This window comes from Monodon monoceros, unplaced genomic scaffold (assembly GCF_005190385.1).
Source record: "Monodon monoceros isolate NGI ecotype Baffin Bay Population unplaced genomic scaffold, NGI_Narwhal_1 Super_Scaffold_9, whole genome shotgun sequence".
Lineage (NCBI taxonomy): Eukaryota > Metazoa > Chordata > Mammalia > Artiodactyla > Monodontidae > Monodon > Monodon monoceros.
In genome coordinates this window covers 40,020,154-40,042,870 of record NW_021703786.1, presented here as the reverse complement: position 1 = coordinate 40,042,870, position 22,717 = coordinate 40,020,154, and the positions used below count along the sequence as shown (strand labels likewise).

The window sequence follows — 22,717 nt, the reverse complement described above, 5'->3', positions numbered from 1 at the left end:
ACAAATAACTCAATTTCGTTTCTTTTTGTGGCTGAGTAATATTCCATGGTATATATGTACCATGTCTTCTTTATCCATTCGTCTGTCGATGGGCGTTTAGGTTGCTTCCATGTCCAGGCTATTGTAAATAGAGCTGCAGTGAACATTGTGGTACGTGACTCTTTTTGAATTATGGTTTTCTCAGGGTATATGCCCAGGAGTGGGATTGCTGGGTCATATGGTAGTTCTATTTTTAGTTTTTTAAGGAACCTCCATACTGTTCTCCATAGTGGCTGTATCAGTTTACATTCCCACCAGCAGTGCAAGAGGGTTCCCTTTTCTCCACACCCTCTCCAGCATTGGTTGTTTGTAGATTTTCTGATGATGGCCATTCTAACTGGTGTGAGGTGAAACCTCATTGTAGTTTTGATTTGCATTTCTCTAATGATTAGCGATGCTGAGCATCTTTTCATGTGCCTCTTGGCCATCAGTATGTCTTCTTTGGAGAAATGTCTTTTTCTGCCCATTTTTGGATTGGGTTGTTTGTGTTTTGATATTATAGCTCACTTTTTAATTTTTGCCCCGAGTGAAAACTACCTCATTGCAGTTTGTGAGTGTGGATATTTCACAGGTTAAAGAGAGATGTGTTTTCCCCATTCCTCTGAACTGTCTGTTCATATCCTCTGCCCAGTTTCCCGTTTGTGTTCTCCATTAAGGAAATTAGCCTGTGACGTCTGGCAGATGTTCTTTCCTACTTGGTCCTTTGTAGATGAATTTGAGTCCAGTGAGTGTGTTCTTAGGACCTTGAGTTTGGGGACACGGGGACCCAGTCCCTCGGCTGATCCCCCCCTTCCCCGGTTTAGGCCCGGGATGCAGGGCAAGCTCGAGGCCGGGGTGTTCTGTGTGCAGCTGACTAGGGAGAAGCCCTCAGCTGTCACACTCTAGGCTGACGGGTCTCTGGGCCGTGCAGATGGGGCCCCGACCTCAGGTTGGACGTGACCCCGGGAGCCTGGCGAGTTGGGTTTCCCCATTGAGCCTTTTAGACGATTTGTCTTTGTAAACAACAACTGAAGCTCCTTGTCTGTGTCCCTCAGGGAGCCGAGAGCATCACCACATACACCTTCAACACCCACAAGGCGCAGCACACCTTCTGTAAGAGGTGCGGCGTCCAGAGCTTTTATTCTCCCCGCTCCAACCCCGGAGGCTTCGGTGAGTGAAGGGGGCCAAGCTCGGGGCACCGATGCCCTGCGGCCACGCGGATGGGAAGCTTGGGGAGGGCGCTCTGGTGTCACAGGCTGCCTCCTGCCTGGCCAGGCCCCTCACACGTGTGTGAGGAACGGGGCTCACCAGCAGAGCTCTCTCCTGGCCCTGGCCCTTCCGAGACCATCCGGATCCTGACCCGCATTTCCTGCCGCTGAGGGAGCTGGACTTTGCTGGGGCTGACGGTGGAGGGTAGAGAGAGGCCGGGGGCCTGGGGGCGGGGGAGGGAGTGAGGGAGGCAAGAGTGAGGGGCAGGGATGATGCCAGTAAAAAAAATTGGGTTTGTTCAAACACAAGCACAGAAACCCCAAGCCCGTCTTCGGGTCCTACTTAGATCTGGGGGCAGAGCATCCCACCTTAGACAGTTGTCGAGAATGACACCAGCCGCCGTGCGAATCGGGTGGGACGTAGCCGTGGAGGATGCTCCTGGAATCCCGGCCCCGCAGAGACGCAGCCTCCAGAGCTGCAGTGGGGCGGCTGCGACAGCCTCGAGCCTGGTGGGGGGGGCGGGGCGGGCGGAGCGCGTGATGTCACCCTGCCTCCCCCCTTCCCCCCCCTCCGTTCTCCCCGTAGCAGCTCCCGTTTCCTCGTCATCTGTCACATGGAGAGTCTTTCCTGCTGACCTTCCTCTACGGATGGGGAGGTGTTTATTGCTCAGAAAGCTGCCCCTCTGAGCCCTGGACCAGGCCTGTGAAACCTCCAGGCTGCCAGGCGGAGGTGGCTCTGGGCTCGAGGCCTCCCCCGCCTTTGTCCTCCCAGCTTGGTACTGAGTGAGGTCCAGCCGCGAGTCCCTGGCCCCCATCTCAGAGATGGGGGGAGTGGGCCAGCAGCAGGGGCGCAGGGCCCCTCGGAGAGCCCACTTCCTGTGACACCTGCGGGCTGGGTTGGTCTGAGAGCCAGCCTGCTGCCGGGTCTCACGCCCCCCTGGCTTCCCTGTAGGGATTGCCCCCCACTGCCTGGACGAGGGCACCGTGCGCAGCGTGGTGGTCGAGGAGTTCAACGGCAGCGACTGGGAGAAGGCCATGAAGGAGCACAAGACCATCAAGAGCATGTCTAAGGAGTGAGCCCCTGCCCCCTCCCGCAGGAGGGCCCGTGGCCACCCCCATCTCCGCAGGCGGCTCCGGCACCAGTGTCTTCAGGCAGCTCTTGTCCTCCCTCGGCTCAGATTTTGACATAGGCTAGCTGACACCCTTCTATCTCTTCCCGACTTTTGTGTGATCTTTTAGAAAAATAAATATTTTTAACATTAAAGCAGTTACCGCGGTTTATCATTTTCTCTGTACGTTGATTTTGCCGCTGAGGCCAGTCACCGAGCGGCAGGTGTTTACTGAGCACTGTTCTGGCGCCTGCAGCCACGTCGGAAGGGAGGGGTCAGGAGGCAAACTTAGGGCCTGTTAGAAACGCGTCACGGGCCACCGAGCTGGGAAGAGAATGAAAGGCTGGTCGTGGGAGACCTGCGGGGAGTGTGATTGGAGCCTTTTTTTTTTTTTTGAGAGGTAAATCAGCTTCTGATTTCTTTTTCTTTTTTGTCCCAGTTGTGGTAAAATACACATAACATAAACTTGACCATCTTCACCATCTTTAGCGCACAGCTCAGCAGTGTTGATTACGTTTATGTTTTTGTGTCACCGATTTCCACAGCTCTTCATTTTCCAAAACTGAGCCCCTCTACCCATAAATAACCCCTTTGAGCCTGTATTTTTAAAGGAAGCAAGATTTGGGAAGAGAAGTAGCTGTGGACAGAGGTCCGGGCACAGGGTAAAGCCAGGTCACTCTGGAGGCTTGTGGTGGGAAGAAGCAGTGGGTCAGAAAAATACGTCGAAGCCGACTGTGGACAGTCCTGGGTCTTTACCTTACAGGCGTTGGGAAGCCTTTTGACTGGTTCCCTGTCCCCACCCTCTGTGTCTCATGTCACTTCCTGTTATAATCAGTGCTTTTTATTACAAGATGCCTTCCTAAAGCATTCTTCCATTACGAAGTGCTGGGTATATACATAAAGGCAAACGCCTAATAAATAATTGCTCTTTGCTTTAGGAAAGTGAATCATGAAATGATCTGGGACATAGGATAGACCAGAAAAAGGGGTGGGGGGAGGAAATACAGACACACTGGATTTCCGTGTGGTCACCATGTCAGCTGACAGCCGTTTGGAAGGAGCTGGTAAAAAGTTGTATGGGTGAAACGAGTATATCCTGGTGCAGTGAATGTCCCCTCTGACCTGCCTTCCCTCTTGCAACGATATATAAAACACATAGTTTTGTGTCTCTTTAATACTATTTTATTTTTAAAATTTATCTATTTATTTACTTTTGGCTGCGTTGGGTCTTTGTTGCTGTGCACAGGCTTTCTCTAGTTGCAGCGAGCAGGGGCTACTCTTTGTTGTTGTATGCGGGCCTCACTGTGGTGGCCTCTCCTGTTGTGGAGCACAGGCTCTAGAGCGCAGGCTCAGTAGTTGTGGCGCAGGGGCTTAGATGCTCCGCGGCATGTGGGATCTTCCTGGACCAGGGCTCCAACCCGTGTCCCTGCTTTGGCAGGCGGACTTTTTTTTTTTTTTTTGGTGGACTGCCTTTTCTCTCTGTTTTTTTTTAACATCTTTATTGGAGTATAATTGCTTTACAATGCTGTGTTAGTTTCTGCTTTATAACAAAGTGAATCAGCTATACATATACATATATCCCCATATCTCTTCCCTCTTGCGTCTCCCTCCCTCCCACCCTCCCTATCCCACCCCTCTAGGTGGTCACAAAGCACCAGGCTGATCTCCCTGTGCTATGCGGCTACTTCCCACTAGCTATTTTACGTCTGGTAGTGTATATATATCCATGCCTCTCTCTCACTTTGTCCCAGATTACCCTTCCCCCTCCCTGTATCCTCAAGTCCATTCCCTAGTAGGTCTGCGTCTTTATTCCCGTCTTGCCCCTAGGTTCTTCATGACCTTTTTTTTGCTTGTTTTTTAGATTCCAAATATGTGTGTTAGCATACGATATTTGTTGTTGATATTTGTTTTTCTCTTTTCTGACTTACTTCACTCAGTATGACAGACTCTAGGTCCATCCACCTCACTACAAATAACTCAATTTCGTTTCTTTTTATGGCTGAGTAATATTCCATTGTATATATGTACCACATCTTCTTTATCCATTCATCTGTCGATGGACACTTAGGTTGCTTCCATGTCCTGGCTATTGTAAATAGTGCTGCAATGAACATTGTGGTACACGACTGTTTTTTTTCTTCACACACACACACTGTATTTTATTTTTACAAGAGATAAACTGACACCAAGCATTGTAAATGGGTGACCACAACAAAAGCAACAATGATTGCAATTACCAAACACAAAACACACTCACACTATGTCATAATATTGACATTCAGTCCAGGAATCCTCCACTGTAACAGCTCCTTTACTTTGCAGTGAAAATTGATTTGTATATTTTTTGCCTCTGAGTCCTTGTGGGATTATTTTTTTTTATTCAAACAGAAAGTCACAAAAATTATAACCATCCTCATCAGTCCACTCAGTCCCGTGTAATTAATTTTTTTCTTGATCTTTTGTTGGCGCTTTTATGAGTTCACCAGTTTTCCATTAGAGTTCTGAAAATGCTTCTTCATTCAGTTCAGCAGTAGAGTCAGTTACCAGAAACCTGTACTTGTCAGAGTCTTTCCCATGAATTCCTTGATGATGAAACCCTTTTATAGGAACATATTTGCAAAAGCATCAGAGTGCACCCAGCACTGTCTGTAAATGACAGAAGACTTAAAAATGGCCACGGTTAAAGATGTGATGAAAGTTCATAATAATGCAATGGACAAGGAAATTTAGTTATTTCTGAGATACACATTTTAAAGTAATAACTAGAATTATGACTTACAACATTATACCAGAACATATGAGATTTTTTAGGAATTTCATGTAACGTCTGAAACATTTATATTAACGTATTTCCATACAAGTAACCCAAAGAAAGTTTAGTATTAGTTGTTTTATTTGTTTGTTTTTTTATACTGCAGGTTATTAGTCATCAGTTTTACACACATCGGTGTATACATGTCAGTCCCAATCGCCCAATTCAGCACACCACCATCCCCACCCCACCGCGGTTTTCCACCCTTGGTGTCCATACGTTTGTTCTCTACATCTGTGTCTCAACTTCTGCCCTGCAAACCAGCTCATCTGTACCGTTTTTCTAGGTTCCACATACATGTGTTAATATACAATATTTGTTTTTCTCTTTCTGACTTACTTCACTCTGTATGACAGTCTCTAGATCTGTCCACGTTTCAACAAATGGCTCAATTTCGTTCCTTTATATGGCTGAGTAATATTCCATTGTATATATGTACCATAACTTCTTTATCCATTTGTCTGTCGATGGGCATTTAGGTTGCTTCCATGACCTGGCTATTGTAAATAGTGCTGCAATGAACATTGGGGTGCATGTGTCTTTTTGAATTATGGTTTTCTCTGGGTATATGCCCAGTAGTGGGGTTGCTGGATCATATGGTAGTTCTGTTTTTAGTTTTTTAAGGAACCTCCATACTGTTCTCCATAGTCGCTGTATCAATTTACATTCCCACCAGCAGTGCAAGAGGGTTCCCTTTTCTCCACACCCTCTCCAGCATTTGTTATTTGTAGATTTTCTGATGATGCCCATTCTGACTGGTGTGAGGTGATACCTCACTGTAGTTTTGATTTGCATTTCTCTAATGATTAGTGATGTTGAGCATCCTGTCATGTGCTTCTTGTCCATCTGTATGTCTTCATTGGAGAAATGTCTGTTTAGGTTTTCTACCCATTTTTGGATTGGGTTGTTTGTTTTTTTGATATTGAGCTGCATGAGCTGCTTGTACATTTTGGAGATTAATCCTTTGTCAGTTGCTTCTTTTGCAAATATTTTCTCCCATTCTGAGTGTTGTCTTTTGGTCTTGTTTATGGTTTCCTTTGCTGTGCAAAAGCTTTGAAGTTTCATTAGGTCCCATTTGTTTATTTTTGTTTTTATTTCCATTTCTCTAGGAGGTGGGTCAGAAAGGATCTTGCTGTGATTTATGTCATAGAGTGTTCTGCCTATGTTTTCCTCTAAGAGTTTGATAGTGTCTGGCCTTACATTTAGGTCTTTAATCCATTTTGGGTGTATTTTTGTGTATGGTGTTAGGGAGTGTTCTCATTTCATTCTTTTTTTTTTTTTGCGGTACGCGGGCCTCTCACTGCTGTGGCCTCTCCCGTTGCAGAGCACAGGCTCCGGATGCGCAGGCTCAGCGGCCATGGCTCACGGGCCTATCCGCTCCGCGGCATGTGGGATCTTCCCAGACCGGGGCGCGAACCTGTGTCCCCTGCATCGGCCAGCGGACTCCCAACCCCTGCGCCACCAGGGAAGCCCTAATTTCATTCTTTTACATGTAGCTGTCTGGTTTTCCTAGCACCACTTATTGAAGAGGGTGTCTTTTCTCCACTGTATGTTCTTGGGCAGGTGGATTCTTAACCACTGCGCCACCAGGGAAGTCCTTTGTGTCTCTTTAAAAACATAAATGGCATTCTGTACATTTTGTTCTGCAACTTGCATTTTTGTTTGGTAACATCTTGATCTCATGTCAACATACAAATCCTCATTATTGGCTATTACATAGATTTGCAGAGTATGGGTCTAGTCTATTTAACTTTTTTTTTTTTTATGGAAATTAGGGTTTCCAGTTTCTGCTTTACAATCAATGTTGGTAGTGAGCATCCTTTTACAGGCCTCTTTGTACATGTGTATTATTTGAGGCTATAGAAGATGAATTGCTAGGTTGAAGATACGCATATTTTAAACATTAAAAATGCTCAGTTTCCCTCAGAAAGTATATACCAGCCCCTAAAAGGTCCATCAACCCTGTAAATAGCAGTGCCCTCACCAACACCTGATGTTATCGGTCTTTTTACTTGTGACCAATCTGTTGGGTGAAACAGTTTCATTTCTTTATGTTTCCATTTTCCTGATAACCATGAGTTTGAGCATCTTTTATGTTTTTGGACCCATTTTTATTTCTTGTCCTGTAAGTTCCTTGATCACATCCTTTGCCCATTTTTGGGGGGGGGGGGCTATTTTTTTTCCACCCACATGTTAAAAAATATTAGTAAATAATGTGTTTCAGATACTATTTTTAAAATTAATTTTTGGTGCTTTGTATGTTCAGGATATAAATCCTGTGATGAATTTTGCAAATATCCTTTTACAGTTTGTCACTGTCCTAACTCTGTTTATTCGGGTTTTAGATTTTGAAGCGCTCAAATTTATCAGTCTTTTTTCTTTTCTTTTTTTTTTTTCCTTTATGGCATTCTGACTTTTCTGCTTCCTGGCTTTTGTGATTTATATCTTGTTTGGGAATACCTTCCTATCGAGCTTATAAACTAGATTTTCTCCTACTTTCTCATAGTTTTTTGGTGCCTTTTTGGTTTTGTTTTAAAATATAGCTCTTTAATCTGTCTGGATTTTTTTTTTTCTGAGTGGTTTTCATTTTTAATTTTTGTCTGTGGTATGAGGTTGGGGTTCAGCTCCCCACCCTCAAAATGGATAACCACTGCATTGGCCCTTCCACTGACTAATCCATCCATTCCTTACTGATTTAAAATGTATGTTCTAGATGAGGTTGTTTCTGGACACTACTTTTTTTTTTTAATTTATTTTTCTATAGTCCCACAGTTACCAAAGCATTCTAAATCCCTAAAGTTTAATGATGTGCTTTAAAAAACCTGATAGAATAAATCTTCCTCATTATTCTTTTTGATTATTTTGTCTTCCAGATGAATTTTAGAATTAGTGTATCGAGTGCCATATAAAATCCTGTTCGGACATTGATTGAGAGCGTGCTGAGTTTATAAATTAATTGTGGGGGGGCAGGGGACAGGCTTCTTTACAATACTCAGTTTTATCCTCTGGGAAAGTGCGATATCTCACCAGTTGGTTTTGTTCCTCTCTGCTCCTCTGTCAAGCTTCCTGCTATTCTCCATGTGGCAGCCGTGTAGATGGCACATTCTGTGTTAGGTTTATTCCTGGATGTCTTATGGTTTTTGGCCGTCCTTGTGAACGGGATCTCTTCTCCACTTTGCAGTTGGTTATTGCTGGTGGGGAGGAATGCTGTTGTCTTTGGTATGTTACATTTTACCTGGCTACTTGTTGAGTTTCTGGTGACTTTCTAAGCCAGCCTCCTGGAAGCACCCCTCGGCAGTGAGGTCACCTGGCGGGCCCCCGGCTGGAGACTCCCGGCTTCATCCTCCTGAGCTGTCTGTCATCTTAGATGTTGGTATTTTCCCACATGCTTGGGGCTCAGAGAAGGCAAGAGTGTGATGCTGGCTAGAAGGAGCTCTGGCTAAGACTGTGCCTTGGAACATTAGATGCTGTCGGTAGCAGCCTGGCACCTGTCGCTTCCTTTTGGTCGCGGCCAGGAAGCTGCCTCTCACGTGACAGTCCCACACATGCCCCGTGGAGGAATCTGAAGGCATCTGTGTTACAGCTTTGTTGTGCATCTTCTGAATTCATAAAGGAAGGCAACAGTCCTAAACATGGCAGGAACTTCCAAAAGACAAGTTCAACTAGCTGTGGTGGGTGGAAATCCAAGCGCTGGGATTCCCCCAGGATTCTTTCTTTCCTGAAATCAACCCTCACCCCTTTAAGGCCCGGGTCACGGACCGGTGCTGCTTTTGTGACTGAGGAGGTGCTCGGGGACAGTCTGTGGACCCCTAGCTCGCCCTCTTTTGCTCCCCTCGGGCGGGGAGAGCAGCCCTGGCGCTGGGACACAGCCGTTGCTCGGGGCCCAGGCTGGCAGACGACTTCCGGGAGAGCACGTTTCTGCTGTTCCTGGTGGCTTCCTTTCAGGCAGCAAGGCTGCCACCGTGACCATCCATACGGAGTAGACCTAGGTCGGTGGGAGGAACGACCCTCAGCAATTCCACGCTCATAGACTCTGATGAACCCTGTAGATCACTGGAATCCTTTCCCTTGAAGACCTCACCGCTCCCAAACTCCTCAAGACCTTCCCCCAGGGGCACTGGGTCAGACCCTGTGTTATCCAGCTTTTAATTACTGAAGCTGACTACACTTCATGTAGATTTTTCTGGTAATACTGTCCACGAGGGATGGGAGCCCCTGGCAGGGGTACCTGTAGGATTCAAACTTGACCAAGACCTTAACACTCTGATCAAACCAGAACCATGTTTCTGCTGCCCGACCTCTTGTGGGCCCAAGAGCGTGAACGTCCTGTTCTGTCCGTCCCTCCACACAGTTTGACTGGCTCACTTTTCTCAGGATTCACTGACTTTACACGATAGGCTGGTCGGGTGGTCTCCAGCGTGAGGTGTGCTCCCTCCAGGAAGTGCTCAAGAGGGTCCATTATGGGTGGGAAGAAAACGTTAGAACTCCTATTTATCCTTTACATTTTTTTTTCCGTATGTTTTATAATGTGCACTTAGAATGTATACATTATTGAAAACTCAAAAGTCGGGAGATCATTGCCGTAGCCGCTTGATTCTGTTCTCCCTCTGATCAGTGCTGCACATCAAACAACTGTCTGTGCATCTTTGTACGAGTTTCTACTTCCCAAGGATAAGTGCACGTGGAGTCCAGGGATATGTACATTTTAAAGATTTCTGACGTACTGATTTCCAGAAGATTCCACCATCTTCTGTTTGCCCCAGCAGCATATATGTGTCCATTCCCTCACCTACAGAACACTGGGCGTTACTATTGATAGACATCTTTGCAAATTAGATAAGTGAAAATGGCATTTTCATATAATCTGTGTTCCTTTAGTTAGTAGTGGGATTTTTTTCACATTTATTTCGTGTGTGTGTGTTTGTGAGAGAGAGAGAGAGAGAGAATGAGAGGGAGAGAACGAGAGGGAGAGAGAGAACGAGAGGGAGGGAGGGGGCAGACCTGTTCATGTCCTCTACCTTCTTCATTTTCTTCCCTGGAAAACTCCTACTTTAATCCAATCACCACCTTCAGTGAAAAATAGATATTCATCTTTGCCTTAATTTGTAGGCACTACAGAGGTTGAATAGCTTTTCCTGTTTAATGGCCATTTAGATTTCCTCTTTCATGAATTTTCCATCCTCAATCCATTTTTCTTTTGGGATGTTTTCTTATCAATCTTTATATATTTGGGCTATTAACACATCTGTGATACCTGTTAATTTCAGAAACCTGTGACATATCTGTTTTTTTCCTCTACTCCTTTTATGAGTTTCCAGCCTGGCTGTGTAAGGGCTGCCCCATTCCAAGGTATATATGCATTTAGAGTCTCCCAAGTTTCTTAAACAATATTTTAATTGTTTTGATTTTTGTGTATAAATCTGTAATTCATGTACAGTGTGTTTCTGTACTTGGTATCAAGTATGGAGTCTTTGTTTTCTTACAAATGCCTGACCAGCCATCCTGAAACAATTTATTCAATGTTTCTCCACTGAGTTAAAATGCCCCCTCTACGGTACAGTAGCTCTCATATAATATGGATCTGTTTCTGGATTTTCTCTTCTGTCCAACATCTGTATACTCCTTTGCTTGTATCATACTGTTTTGGTTGCCGTGGCTTTATAAGTTTTAATGTATAGAAAGGCAGGTCCCATATCTGCATTGTTTTTAATATTGATATTTTGGCTATCCTTGGACATCTCCTCTTCTAATATATTTCAAAAATAATTTTATCCAAGTCCAGAGATAATCTATGGAGTTTCTGACTGCAACTACATTAAATGTATATGTTAACTCTGTAAGAATGGGAATCGATGAATATAACATGTAAATATATAAGTTTAGAAATTGGAACTTGTATATACCATATATATTTGGTGCTTTTCAGTTTATTTATTAACTTTGTAAGGTTTTTTTTTTTTTCCTATACGCGGGCCTTTCACTGTTGTGGCCTCTCCCGTTGTGGAGCACAGGCTCTGGACGCGCAGGCTCAGCGGCCATGGCTCACGGGCCCAGCTGCTCCGCGGCATGTGGGATCTTCCCGGACCGGGGCACGAACCCGTGTCCCCTGCATCGGCAGGCGGACTCTCAACCACTGCGCCACCAGGGAAGCCCTGTAAGGATTTTATATTAAATCTCTATCAGGGAACGTGGTACAGTTCTCCATTTATTCAGGGCTTGTTTTATGTCCTGCATTAAATTTTTTTTTTAACTTTTAACTATATTTAAAAGAAAAGCAGTAAGCACTAAAACTGGGTTAACGTACAAATAAGATTTGTACTCTGCAGGATTTACTAGGCTAGCAGGTAAGGTGAGTATCACCAGGCTCAGAGAGCAGTGCCAGCTTTATCATGTGCGTATCCTTAGAGTAAGCTAGAACATTTTAATGCAGTATTATTTCTTGAATTGAGATAGAATTCATGCACCATAAAATGTACCTTTTAATGCGTAGAATTCAGCGATTTTTATATATTCACAAGTCTGTCCAGCCTTCACCACTGCCAAATACAGAACACTGCACATCCCCCAAAGAATCCCCACACTCCTCATCGATCACTCCTTTTCCCCCCCCCGGAAAACACCAATCTACTTTCTGTCTCTGTGGATTTGCCCGTTCTGGACATTTTATATAAGTGGATTTGTACGGTAGATGGCCTTTTGTGCCCAGCTTATTTTACTGAGCATAATGTTTTTCAGAGTTCATCCTCGCTATAGCATGTGTCAAACACTTCATTTCTTTTTATGGCTGAATAATATACAAAATGCCATATTTATCTTTTCATCAGTTGATGGACATTTGGGTTGTTTCCACTTTTTGGCTGTTATGAATAATGCTGCTACGAACACCCGTGCACAAGTTTTTGTACAGACGTGTTTTCAGTTTTCTTGGGTGTATACCTAGGAGTGGAATTGCTGGGTCTGATGGTAAATCTTTTAAGTTACTGAGGAAGAACGAAACTGTTCGCCACAGCAGCTGCACCGTTTTACATTCCCACCAGTCATGTTCGAGGGTTCCATTTCTCCATACGCTCACCAAAACTTGTTATTGTCTGTGTTAGTTTGTTTTAATCACTGCCTTTCTACTGGGTGTGAAATAGTATCTCATTGCATTTTTTTGTTTTGTTTTTGTTTTTTGGCTGTGCTGGGTCTTAGTTGTGGCTCGCGGGATCTCTTGTTGTGGCGCGCGGGCTTCTCTCTCTGTGTGGCGTGCGGCTTTTCTCTTCTCTAGTTGTGGCATGCAGGCTTAGTTGCCCCGCCACATGTGGGATCTTAGTTCCCCAACCAGGGATCAAACCCGTGTCCCCTGCATTGGAAGGCAGATTCTGTACCACTGGACCAACAGGGAAGTCCCCTCATTGTGGTTTTGATAGACATTTCCTAATGACGAATGATGTTCTTGTGCTCATTGGCCGTTTGAAAATCTTGGATAAATGTATATTCAGGTCTTTTGCCCATCTTTTAATTAGGTTGTCTTTTTGTTGTTGAGTTGTTTATATATTCTGGATACTAGGTCCTTATCAGATATTTGATTTGCCAATACTTTTTCCCATTTCACTTTTTAAAAAAAATTAATTAATTTATTTTATTTATTTATTTTTGGCTGCGTTGGGTCTTCATTGCTGTGCGTGGGCTTTCTCTAGTTGCAGTGAGCGGGGGCTACTCTTCGTCGCTGTGAGCAGGCTTCTCACTGCGGTGTCTTCTCTTGTTGCGGAGCTCAGGCTCTAGGCGCGCAGGCTCAGTAGCTGTGGCTTGCAGGCTCTCTAGAGCCCCGGCTCAGTAGTTGTGGCACACAGGCTTCGTTGCTCCGTGGCACGTGGGATCTTCCCGGACCAGGGCTCGAACCCGTGTCCCCTGCATTGGCAGATGGACTCTTAACCACTGTGCCACCATGGAAGCCTCCATTTCACTTTCTTGATAGTGTCCTTTGATGTACAAAGGTTTCTATTTTTTCTTTTGTTGCTTGTGCTGTTGGTATCATATTTAAGAAACTGTTGCCTAATCCAAGGTCACAAAGATTAACATTTGTGTTTTCTTCTAAGAGTTCTATAGTTTTAGCTCTTAAATTTAGGTCTTTGTAGTAGTTTTTAAAATTGGGACATGTGAGTCTTTACAACTTGGTTCTTTTTTTAAGATGGTTTGGCTTCTGAGGCTCTTGCAATTCCATATTGTTTTAGGATCAATTTGTCAGTTTCTGCAAAAAAGATAGCTGGAATTTTAATAGTGATTATAAAATTTAGACAGATCGGGGCTTCCCTGGTGGCGCAGTGGTTGAGAGTCCGCCTGCCGATGCAGGGGACACGGGTTCGTGCCCCGGTCTGGGAAGATCCCACATGCCGTGGAGCGGCTGGGCCCGTGAGCCATGGCCGCTGAGCCTGCGCGTCCAGAGCCTGTGCTCCGCAACGGGAGAGGCCGCAACAGTGAGAGGCCCGCGTACCGCAAAAAAAAAAAAAAAATTTAGACAGATCTTATATCTTTTATGTTGAGCTTATTCCTAGGTATTTCATAGTTCTTGAAGTTGGTGAGAATGGGATTTTTTCCCCCATTTTCATTTCTGTCACATTATTGCCAATTAAAGACAGTCTATTGATTTTTGTAAAGATATCTATTATCCAGCTGCCTTACCAGATTCCCTCACTTATTTTAGTAGATTTTATGGACATCTCTTGGGTTTCTAAACATAGCTGTCTCTTCTAATACTTATATCAGTTATTTTCTTGTTCTGTCCTACTTTGTCAGCTTCACCCTTCAGAACAACCTTGATAATCACGATGATGGCAGCTTACCTTTCTACCTTGTCCACTTGGTTTTAGGTGCTAGATTTTGGTAAATAGTCTTTATTATATTTACGTTGTATTCTTTTTTCCTATTTTTCTTGAAGGTTGTTATTAGGAATAGTGACTGAATTTTGTTATCTTTCGGTGCCTATGCGTAGAATATGGTTTTTCTTCTTAATTTGTTGATGTAATGAATTATGTTGATGGATTTCCCAAAGTAGAACCATTCTTACACTCTGGAATAATACCCTGCTTGGTCATGGAGTCGTAATTCTTTTGATGCACTGCTGGATTCAGTTTGCTAATATTTTCTTTTACATTTTTGCATCTGTATTCACAAATAAAATTTCAGGGTTTTTTTTGGTGCTATTTCATGTTTTGTTGTCTGTGAATTGGAGTACTTTTCTATTTTATGCTCTAAATAATATTGGAATTATTTTTAGATAGCTGCAAAACCATCTAGACTAGGAATCTTTAAAAAATCTGTTATAATTACCTTTCTAATTTCTTCTGTGGTTATTGGGTCTGTTCCCTTTCACTTTTTAAGTCAATTGTAGTCATGTAAAGTCCCATTAATAAGGTGCCCACCATTGGATATAATCCAGTTCTTCTTCCCTAGTTCCTATTCTCAAATGTGGGTGGCCAAAGCTGTACTGGGGGGGTGGGTGTGGAAGGGGGTTTGGAGGCGACCCCCAGATGGGACTCTCTCAGTTTAAGGAGAGCGTTTTTTACTTTGCAAGGGCTCAACAAAAGCAGCAGTGTGCAGCTCTCCCGTGGACGGAGACAGCCACCACGCCAGCCTCCGTCCATTGGGGGTCCAGCCCCTTGCAGAGCCTGGCTCCTCTGCCTCTCCCCCCTGCTGCCATGCATTTGGTCCCGAGCATCTTGCTGCACAGGTGTCCCTCCCTCACTCCTAGACTCGGCCAAGGAAGCAGGACAGCCACCTGCCCAGGAACGCCGACCTCCTTCAGGTCTTGGGTGCACTAGCTTGATGCTGAGTCCTGGGAAGATTAAAAAAACTGGTTGTCACTCATCTTGCAGTGATGCAACCCTGCGTTTTATGGGATTGAAGTGTTTGGACCCTATCTGTGACATTACGGTAGGGTCTGGCGGTGGTCCAACGTGTACTCGGAAGTCATCCATTTCCTTTCGATTTTCAGTTTTGTTGTCCTGGACTGTGCATATCAGCTCCTATAGTTTTCTCAGTCTCTTCCATTTTTGTGGCTGTCCTATCCATTCTGTTCCCAGTAACGGCACGTTTGTCTTCTCTCTTTCTGAATTGGAGCTTCCCCTCTTTGCGCCACTTCCTGGACCGCCAGCTGGACTCGGAACAGCTTCCAAGCCAGACCCCTTGCTTCCCTTTTATTTGTAGCACCATTTTAGGACATGGGTTCCTGAGTGTTAAGCTCCAGATCTCTCTTCCTATTTCCTGCTTTTCCCAAAAGACTGACAGTGAGATATTTGATTGTATGCCGTTAAACGGACATGTCTTCCCTAGGTTCAAATCTGGTATGTAGGCCACAAAGGTAAATCCAAGGAATTATGGTTGAACTAATTCAGTATAGACCATTCTTCTTTTTTAAAAATTAATTTATTTATTTAATTAATTTGTCTGCACTGGGTCTTCGTTGCTGCACTGGGCTTTTCTCTAGTTGAGGCGAGCGGGGGCTACTTTTTGCTGCGGTGCGCGGGCTTCTCATTGCGGTGGCTTCTCTTGTTGCGGAGCACGGGCTCTAGACGCCTGGGCTCCAGAGCGCAGGCTCAGTAGGTGTGGCGCACGGACTTAGTTGCTCCGCGGCATGTGGGATCTTCCCGGACCAGGGCTCGAACCCGCGTCCCCTGCATTGGCAGGCGGATTCCTAACCACTGCGCCACCAAGGAAGCCCTAGACCATTCTTTTGTGTGTGTTTATGTCTGATGAGCCTGCTTTGGAAACAACGTAAAAATACATTGCATTTAAGAAGGGATTTCAGAGCACTTTACATTCATTTACGACAATTGCGTGTCTGTGTTAGGGGGTTGACATACATTGTGCATTATGTAAACTGTCTTGCACAAGAGCTTGAGAAGCCAGCAGGGTGGCTGTTGTCCTCGGGTGGTGTGTGTTCCGCTGGCTGTGGATTTGCTCCCCAGAGGAAGAAGCTCAATTCTGGACAGGCCGGTGGCCTGCAGGGCCTCCATTTTCTTAGAGGCCGGGCAGCTTGGAGGAGACGGGCCCGGGACGCAGTCTTATGCTGGGATCTCCTTGTCTCAGGGAGATGAGCCGCTCCGGACACACCCTGGGCTCCCTGGCCATTTTTCTCTCTGCTCCTTGGGTCTGAGAGCCCTTCCCGGCTCAGAGGAAGTGCAGAGAGTTGATTCTCATGTACCGGGAGAAGAGCACATAGAGGTGGCGGAACCAGAGCAGCTGGCTGCGGTGGCAGGACATGGCTCTCTGGAAGAATCAGAGGACCGGTCGTGAGTGCTGGCGCCGGTGGTTTGTTGTTTTCACTCTGCTTCCTCTCCTTCAGGCCTCCTCCCACCCACATACTGCAAGCTATGGCCTGATCTGGCTTCTGCTGTGCCCTTCGAACCCCTCTGGACTGGCCTCCCCCGCCTGTCTCCTGATACCGGTGTGATAACAGCAGAGGGTGTTGATGCAGCCGAGCACTACCTCAGTGTAACAGCCCTGTGGGTAAAGGACTATTATTATTGCTTTTTTTAACAGATGAGGAAACTGGTTCATCAGTCTCAAATAGCAAGTAGGGAGTAAAGCTGAGATTAAACCCAGAGCCGTCTGGTTGACTGTGGAGCCTACATTCTTAATCCCTGGCTCCACTACCCTGCATATATAACTCGTATAGGGCTGTTTTGTGCCCAGACTCCTATGGATTAGCCAAGCTGGGTAATTACAGTCACTCTTAGAAGAAGAAGGAAAGGAATAGTACCCATATGTACTGGCTCTCCTTGCCATACAGTGGGGGAAACGTTATCCTGTTATTCAGATCTAGTGTAGCTCAGTCTTTAAACAGAATAGATCACAACAACTGATTTAACTAGATGCAACCTATATAAATGGTTCCTGTTTTTCTCTAGGTACCATGATTAATGCTTATAATCTAAGCTAATATCATTGCAAACCTTTACGTAAAAAGCTCATTTTATATTCACTATTGGAACATCCGTGGCTTTAGGGATGTAAACACCCCTGTGATGACTGTAAGCTTTAAGTTGATAAAGAGAATTATCACCATATTCAGGCAAAATATTACATAGCATGGTTTCAACAGGAAATACAACTAAAATTTTTAAATAAAAATGACTTTCAGAAACAAAATGGATGTGTGAACTCACAGAATAATGTTTCAGTTTTGAAGACCATAGTGAGAATAAAAGGTTCATTTTAGAAAAACGTTGAGGGAAGATAGGAACTCTGTGGTCCAAACACACTTGTCTACTTGTGAGAGATTCCGAGTCACAGGGGCTTCCCACATCCTGCTGCCCAGGTGGCCAATTTTGTAGATTCCCTCGTCTTTCAGTGGCTGCAGCACCCACTCAATAAGATGGGCGCTTACAGTAATTATATATTTATGGCCAGTTCGGTTTTTTACAAGCTTTTCTTCCTATTACTTTTCGTTCAGAATTTTCAAAGGAATACTGCAAAATATCAAAATTGTTGCTATTTCCTCCCTACTTTTGGAACATTTTCACTACGTGTGTTTCAAAACTATGATTTTTCTGATTATATAGTACCATATCATTCACCTGCTAAATGATTTTAGCTCCTTTTTTGGGCCTCATAAATTACACTAGTGAACATTCTTGTACGTCAGTCTCTGGACACAACTTTATTTCTTTAGGATAAAATTCTGGAAATAAAAATTAGTGGGTCAGAGAAAGTATAGATTTATTGATATATTGCTCTGCAACCCGCTTGTGCCTACTGAACGTATCAAGAACTTCAAAAGGTAAGTACAACTTCTGAGAAGAGTTCTGATATTTACTACTGTTGCTTCCCAGAAAATGATAGCCGTTTACACACCTGTGTCATTTAATGGCTCAACATGGGCTCTAGCCTTTGAACCTTTCCACTTGGATAGCAGAAATGGAAAGGGTCAAGGCTACAACTCCCCAGCAGCCTTCTCAGACCACCTGCCCCACCGACCACCAAGAGTTTTCACCAGGAGGGCCTCGCTGGGCCTGACTCCTCAGCCGGCAACCCGTGGTCAGCCCCAGTGGCTCTTTACAGAGGCTCCTGGCAGGTCTGAGTTCCTCTCGGCTCAAGCTGGGAGCACTGGTCCACGTGTAGCAGGGAAAAACCGGTAAATCGAGATGTCCAACCATAAGGGGTGTGTGACCTATCTTATGGTGCGCCCATGCCATGGAACACAGGCAGACATTACAAGGTGAACACCTAATAACCCTGGAGAAAATGGTCGTGATGTTGCTAAAGTAGGTTTCAAATAAGCAGGCTCTGTGGCCCCCGCTCTAAATGCCTGTGCGTGAATACTCTTTATGGAGGGCATATATACTGTCAAGAGTGGCTACCCCTGAGGGGTGGGCTTGCAGGCACTGGGGTTTCTTCTTTTCTGTATTTCCAGATTTTCTACACTGAGCCTGTATTGTTAATTGCCTTTTTTCCAGCACATATTATTTCTATAATCAGAAGAAAATGTGCAAGTCCCTGGTCTGCGGCTCCCAGGGTCTGGCTGCGGGCCAGCTCTGGGGACAGAACTGCTGTGGAAGGCCTCGGTGAGGGGCTTTGAAGAGCCAGGGACGGGGCGCAGACCTGGGGGGGGGAGCACAGGGGTGGCGGGGTGGTCCTCACCTGGGCCTGGGCCGCCTCTCGGCGGCTGAGCAGGAAGAGGGCATCGCGGGCACACAGCAGGGAGCAGGGCAGGTCCAGCAGTGACAGGTACTTGCGCAGCAGGTTCACAGACTGAAGCGTGAGCACCAAGCACCCTGGGGGGCGGGCAGAGCGGAGACTTGCTGCTTCAGGCAGATCTTCCTGGGTGCCCACCCCTTGCTCTGGGCTCAGGGCAGGGCAGTGTCAGCAGAGCTGCTCTTTGCCCATCATTCTCACAGATAAGAAGGGTGAAAGGGCCCCAGAACACCTGACGGCCGCCCTCTACCTGCTCTGTGCCCCCAGCAGGGAAGGGTCGGCTGCTAGAGGCTGGGATCGAGGCCCAGGGAGAGGGGATGCAGATAGGACTTCTGTCCTGGGAGGCCAGAGACCTGGTTCCTGCTTGTCACTAAAGAACTGACGGGCTTGGGGAAGTCCTTTCACCTCTCTGAGCCTCAGTATCCCCATCTGTATGATGGTGTTGGTCATGAGTGTGGGACTGGCCTGTTTCCCAGGGTTGATACAAGGATCAAACACACTAGGGTCATGTTCCGAAGCCCCCGTGGCACCGCCAGCCAGAAAGGCCATCATTCCATCCCCAGGGCTCTCCTGTGAGGGTGCACGTCGTGACAGAAACCAGCTCAGGGAGTTTAGGGGGTGTCGCACAGAAACTGGCCAAGCGGGTCAGACGCCTTCCTGTGAGTTGGGAAGAGTTTCAGACCCGTCCAGCACCCATGCGTCACCCACAGCCTGGCCAGTTAACTGGGGGATGGGTGTGAGTTTCGGTGGACATCCTGAAAGGATACCAGAGGCGGAACAGACCTGGCCAGGGAGAAACCAGGCAGGTGAGGGGCAAGGCCTACGGAGGAGGTTAACTTCCTGTGTCAACCCGACTGGGTCCTGGGTGCTCAGATACTTGGCTAAACGTTGTTTCTGGGTGTGTCTGTGTTTCACGTTTGAATTGGATGACTTGGTTAAAGCAGAAGGCTCCCCCAGCATGGGTGGGCCTCACCCAATCCATTGAGGGCCCGGACAGAACAGAAGGCGGAGGAAGGGAGAATCCATTCCTGTCTGTCTGACTGCAGAGCAGGACATCGGTCTTCTGCCCCGAGACTGAGATTTACACTATTGGCTCCCCTGTTCTCAGGCCTCTGGACTCAGGCTGAGTGACGCCCCAGCTCTCCTGGGCCCCCGGCTTGCCGACGGCGGATCCCGAGATTTCTCGGCCTCCGTAATTGGGTGAGCCAGTTCCTTGTTTTATATGTATATATATAAGTGCATATACCACCATAGCTATCTATCTGTGTGTCCTGTTTGGTTCTGTTTCTCTGGAGAACCCCGACTACACGCTCCTCCCTCACATCCGGAGGATACTTCCCAGTGGATACAACCTGATTTCGAGACCTGGGGACCCGCCGTGACAGGCACGCTGAGCTGAGTCAGGAGAGTGTGGGCCTGCATCCCCCCACCCCCGCCCTGCCCGGCCTGGCTGAGGGCAGCTCTCCGTATATTTACCAGTTTCACCCTAGAGGGATGGTAACGGTGACCTTTTACAGGAGGGACAGGCCTTACCTTTAGGTAACTTCCCTTGTGCGTGCAGGGTCCTGGAGGAGGGAAAGGACAGGTGACAGTGAGCATCCCTCTGCAGCTAACAGGCAGGGCCACGCCTGCCCCACCCTGGGGTCCCTCCACTGTTGGTTTCTAGGCAGTTTCTTGAGCGCAAGTCACCATATAGATTCCCTGGATTCCACACCTTTGGCTACAGCTGAAGGGACCAGGGTGGGTCCCTTACCCAAGGTCAGCCGATCTGGAGGTGGCCAGTGGCTCATGAAGTGCCCTGGTCCAAGCTTTGCCCAACAGATATGAAGGTAAGGACAGTGGACTCTGTGAAGTTTTTCTCTTTTGAAATTGAGATGTGAGAGTGGTGGAGAATATTTAAAATGTTAATTGGTATTTCCTCTCTGATGCCCCTTTCTCCTATTTGACACCCTGCCCCACCCCTTCTGACCGTAGAGGCCCTTCTGTGCTCACTGCCTTAAGAGGACGGATGAGGTGGGTCCACCAGCAATGAACTTGTTTTGAAAGCTGAGGGATGGAGGCATGGGGTAGAGTCCCCTCCCCCCACCAACACACAGACACACGCACTCATCCACCAACACACAGACACACGCACTCACCCACCAACACACAGACACACGCACTCACCCACCAACACACAGACACACGCACTCATCTGGAAGGGATTCCCCAGAGCAGGAGTTAAAGATGAGAAGCTGGGAGGGAACGGATGAACTTACAGGCCTCACACACACACACACACACACACACACCCGCAGAGCCTGAGGGAACGGATGAACTTACAGGCCTGACACACACACACACACACACACACACACGCACACACACACACACCCCCGCAGAGCCTGAGGAATAGAAAACCCTGAGGTCAGAGGCCACTTGTCCTGCGCTCTGGGTACAGCCCTGGGGATGATCTCCAGGGAAAGAGCTGGGAGGCAGCATCTAAGTGGAGGAGGGAGGGGCCCTGGAGACGCGCCTGGAAACGGCACTTCAAGCCCTGAAAAGCGTTGGGCGCATTCAGAAGAGGGTCATAAAATCAGTCCTTCACGTCAGGCTGCCCCCTCCTAACCCCAGGCCCGTCCAGCAAGCTGCTTACGGGCCCAGGGGGAGCACGGCTCCAGAGGTCAGGACACATGCTCTAGGTCTCCATGACCGCGAGGAAATCCCTCAAGATGTGTGAGGATCGGGTTTTTTACTGGTGAAATGCAGGTGCGTGTCAGTCACATGGAGAGGCTGCAAAGAACAAGTAAGGTTTCCTATGACGTGCACATCCTCCTTCTCCAAAGAAAGTCTGAAATTGTGCACAGAATACACAGCAGGAGAGAGCAAACAAGCTGGAGTTAGAGGAGGGAAAAGAGGGTGCAGCCAGGAGGGCCGCCGATCCCCAGAACTCAATCCTTAGTCCTGTGCGTGCGCTACAAGGAACTGAAATTTGGCCCTAAAGCTTTCTGTGGCCAAAGCAGAGGGATAAATCAAATCCGTTCCCCCACTTGCCGTATCCGGGGGTGGGGAAACTCAGCTGTTCAGGAGACGAGACCATAATACCAGGACCCGAGGGCGACTGCCCCCGGGAGCAGGTGGTGAGAGAGCATGGCTCTCTGATGGCCCGAGGGGGGACAGTGACGGGGAAACCAGCCGCCCGGAGACTCAGAGCGCCCTACCTGGCAGCCGCATACAGAGCCACGTGGTTGCTGTGGCCGCTCACGCCTCCCGCGTCAAAGGTCACCACCTGCAGAGACACACAGGCTTTTACTCAGTGCCGAACCTGTCCCTCCCGCCTCGTCCCCGCGGCCCAGGAAGGACAGGAGGCCCCAGAACCTTGTGCCTGTTCACGTTCTGAGTGTATCTGAACTGACGTGGGAGCGGGTCGGGGGTGTGACCATTGCTTGGCCGACTGTGTGGAGACCGTGGCTGTGGGTTTGACTGTTCGCTCTTTTTTTTTTTTTTTTTTTTTTTGCGGTACGCGGGCCTCTTACCGTTGTGGCCTCTCCCGCCGCAGAGCACAGGCTCCGGACGCGCAGGCTCAGCGGCCATGGCTCACGGGCCCAGCCGCTCCGCGGCATGTGGGATCTTCCCGGACCAGGGCACGAACCCGAGTCCCCTGCATCGGCAGGCGGACTCTCAACCACTGCGCCACCAGGGAAGCCCTCTTTTTCTTTTTTTTAATAAATTTATTTATTTTATTTATTTTTGGCTGTGTTGGGTCTTCGTTGTTGCGCGTGGGCTTTCTCTAGTTGAGGTGAGTGGGGGCTACTCTTCGTTGCGGTGCGCGGGCTTCTCACTGAGGTGGCTTCTCTTATTGCAGAGCATGGGCTCTAGGCGCGCAGGCTTCAGTAGTTGTGGCTCACGGGCTCTAG

The 22,717-nt window shown here is 47.1% G+C and overlaps 1 protein-coding gene across 1 annotated transcript in view; it reads right to left on the bottom strand.

Moving 5' to 3' along the window:
* Positions 1 to 15,839: 15,839 nt before the first annotated feature.
* The window catches only part of PIGL (phosphatidylinositol glycan anchor biosynthesis class L), a 55,365-nt gene continuing 48,487 nt past the window's right edge, over positions 15,840 to 22,717 (bottom strand). The window contains exons 4-7 of the mRNA XM_029210857.1: positions 22,022 to 22,089; positions 20,355 to 20,386; positions 18,768 to 18,901; positions 15,840 to 16,394 (exon numbers count right to left, since the gene is read on the bottom strand). Of these exons, the coding sequence (XP_029066690.1) occupies positions 16,296 to 16,394; positions 18,768 to 18,901; positions 20,355 to 20,386; positions 22,022 to 22,089 (333 nt within the window). The 3' untranslated portion in view covers positions 15,840 to 16,295. The remainder of the gene's footprint in view (positions 16,395 to 18,767; positions 18,902 to 20,354; positions 20,387 to 22,021; positions 22,090 to 22,717) is intronic.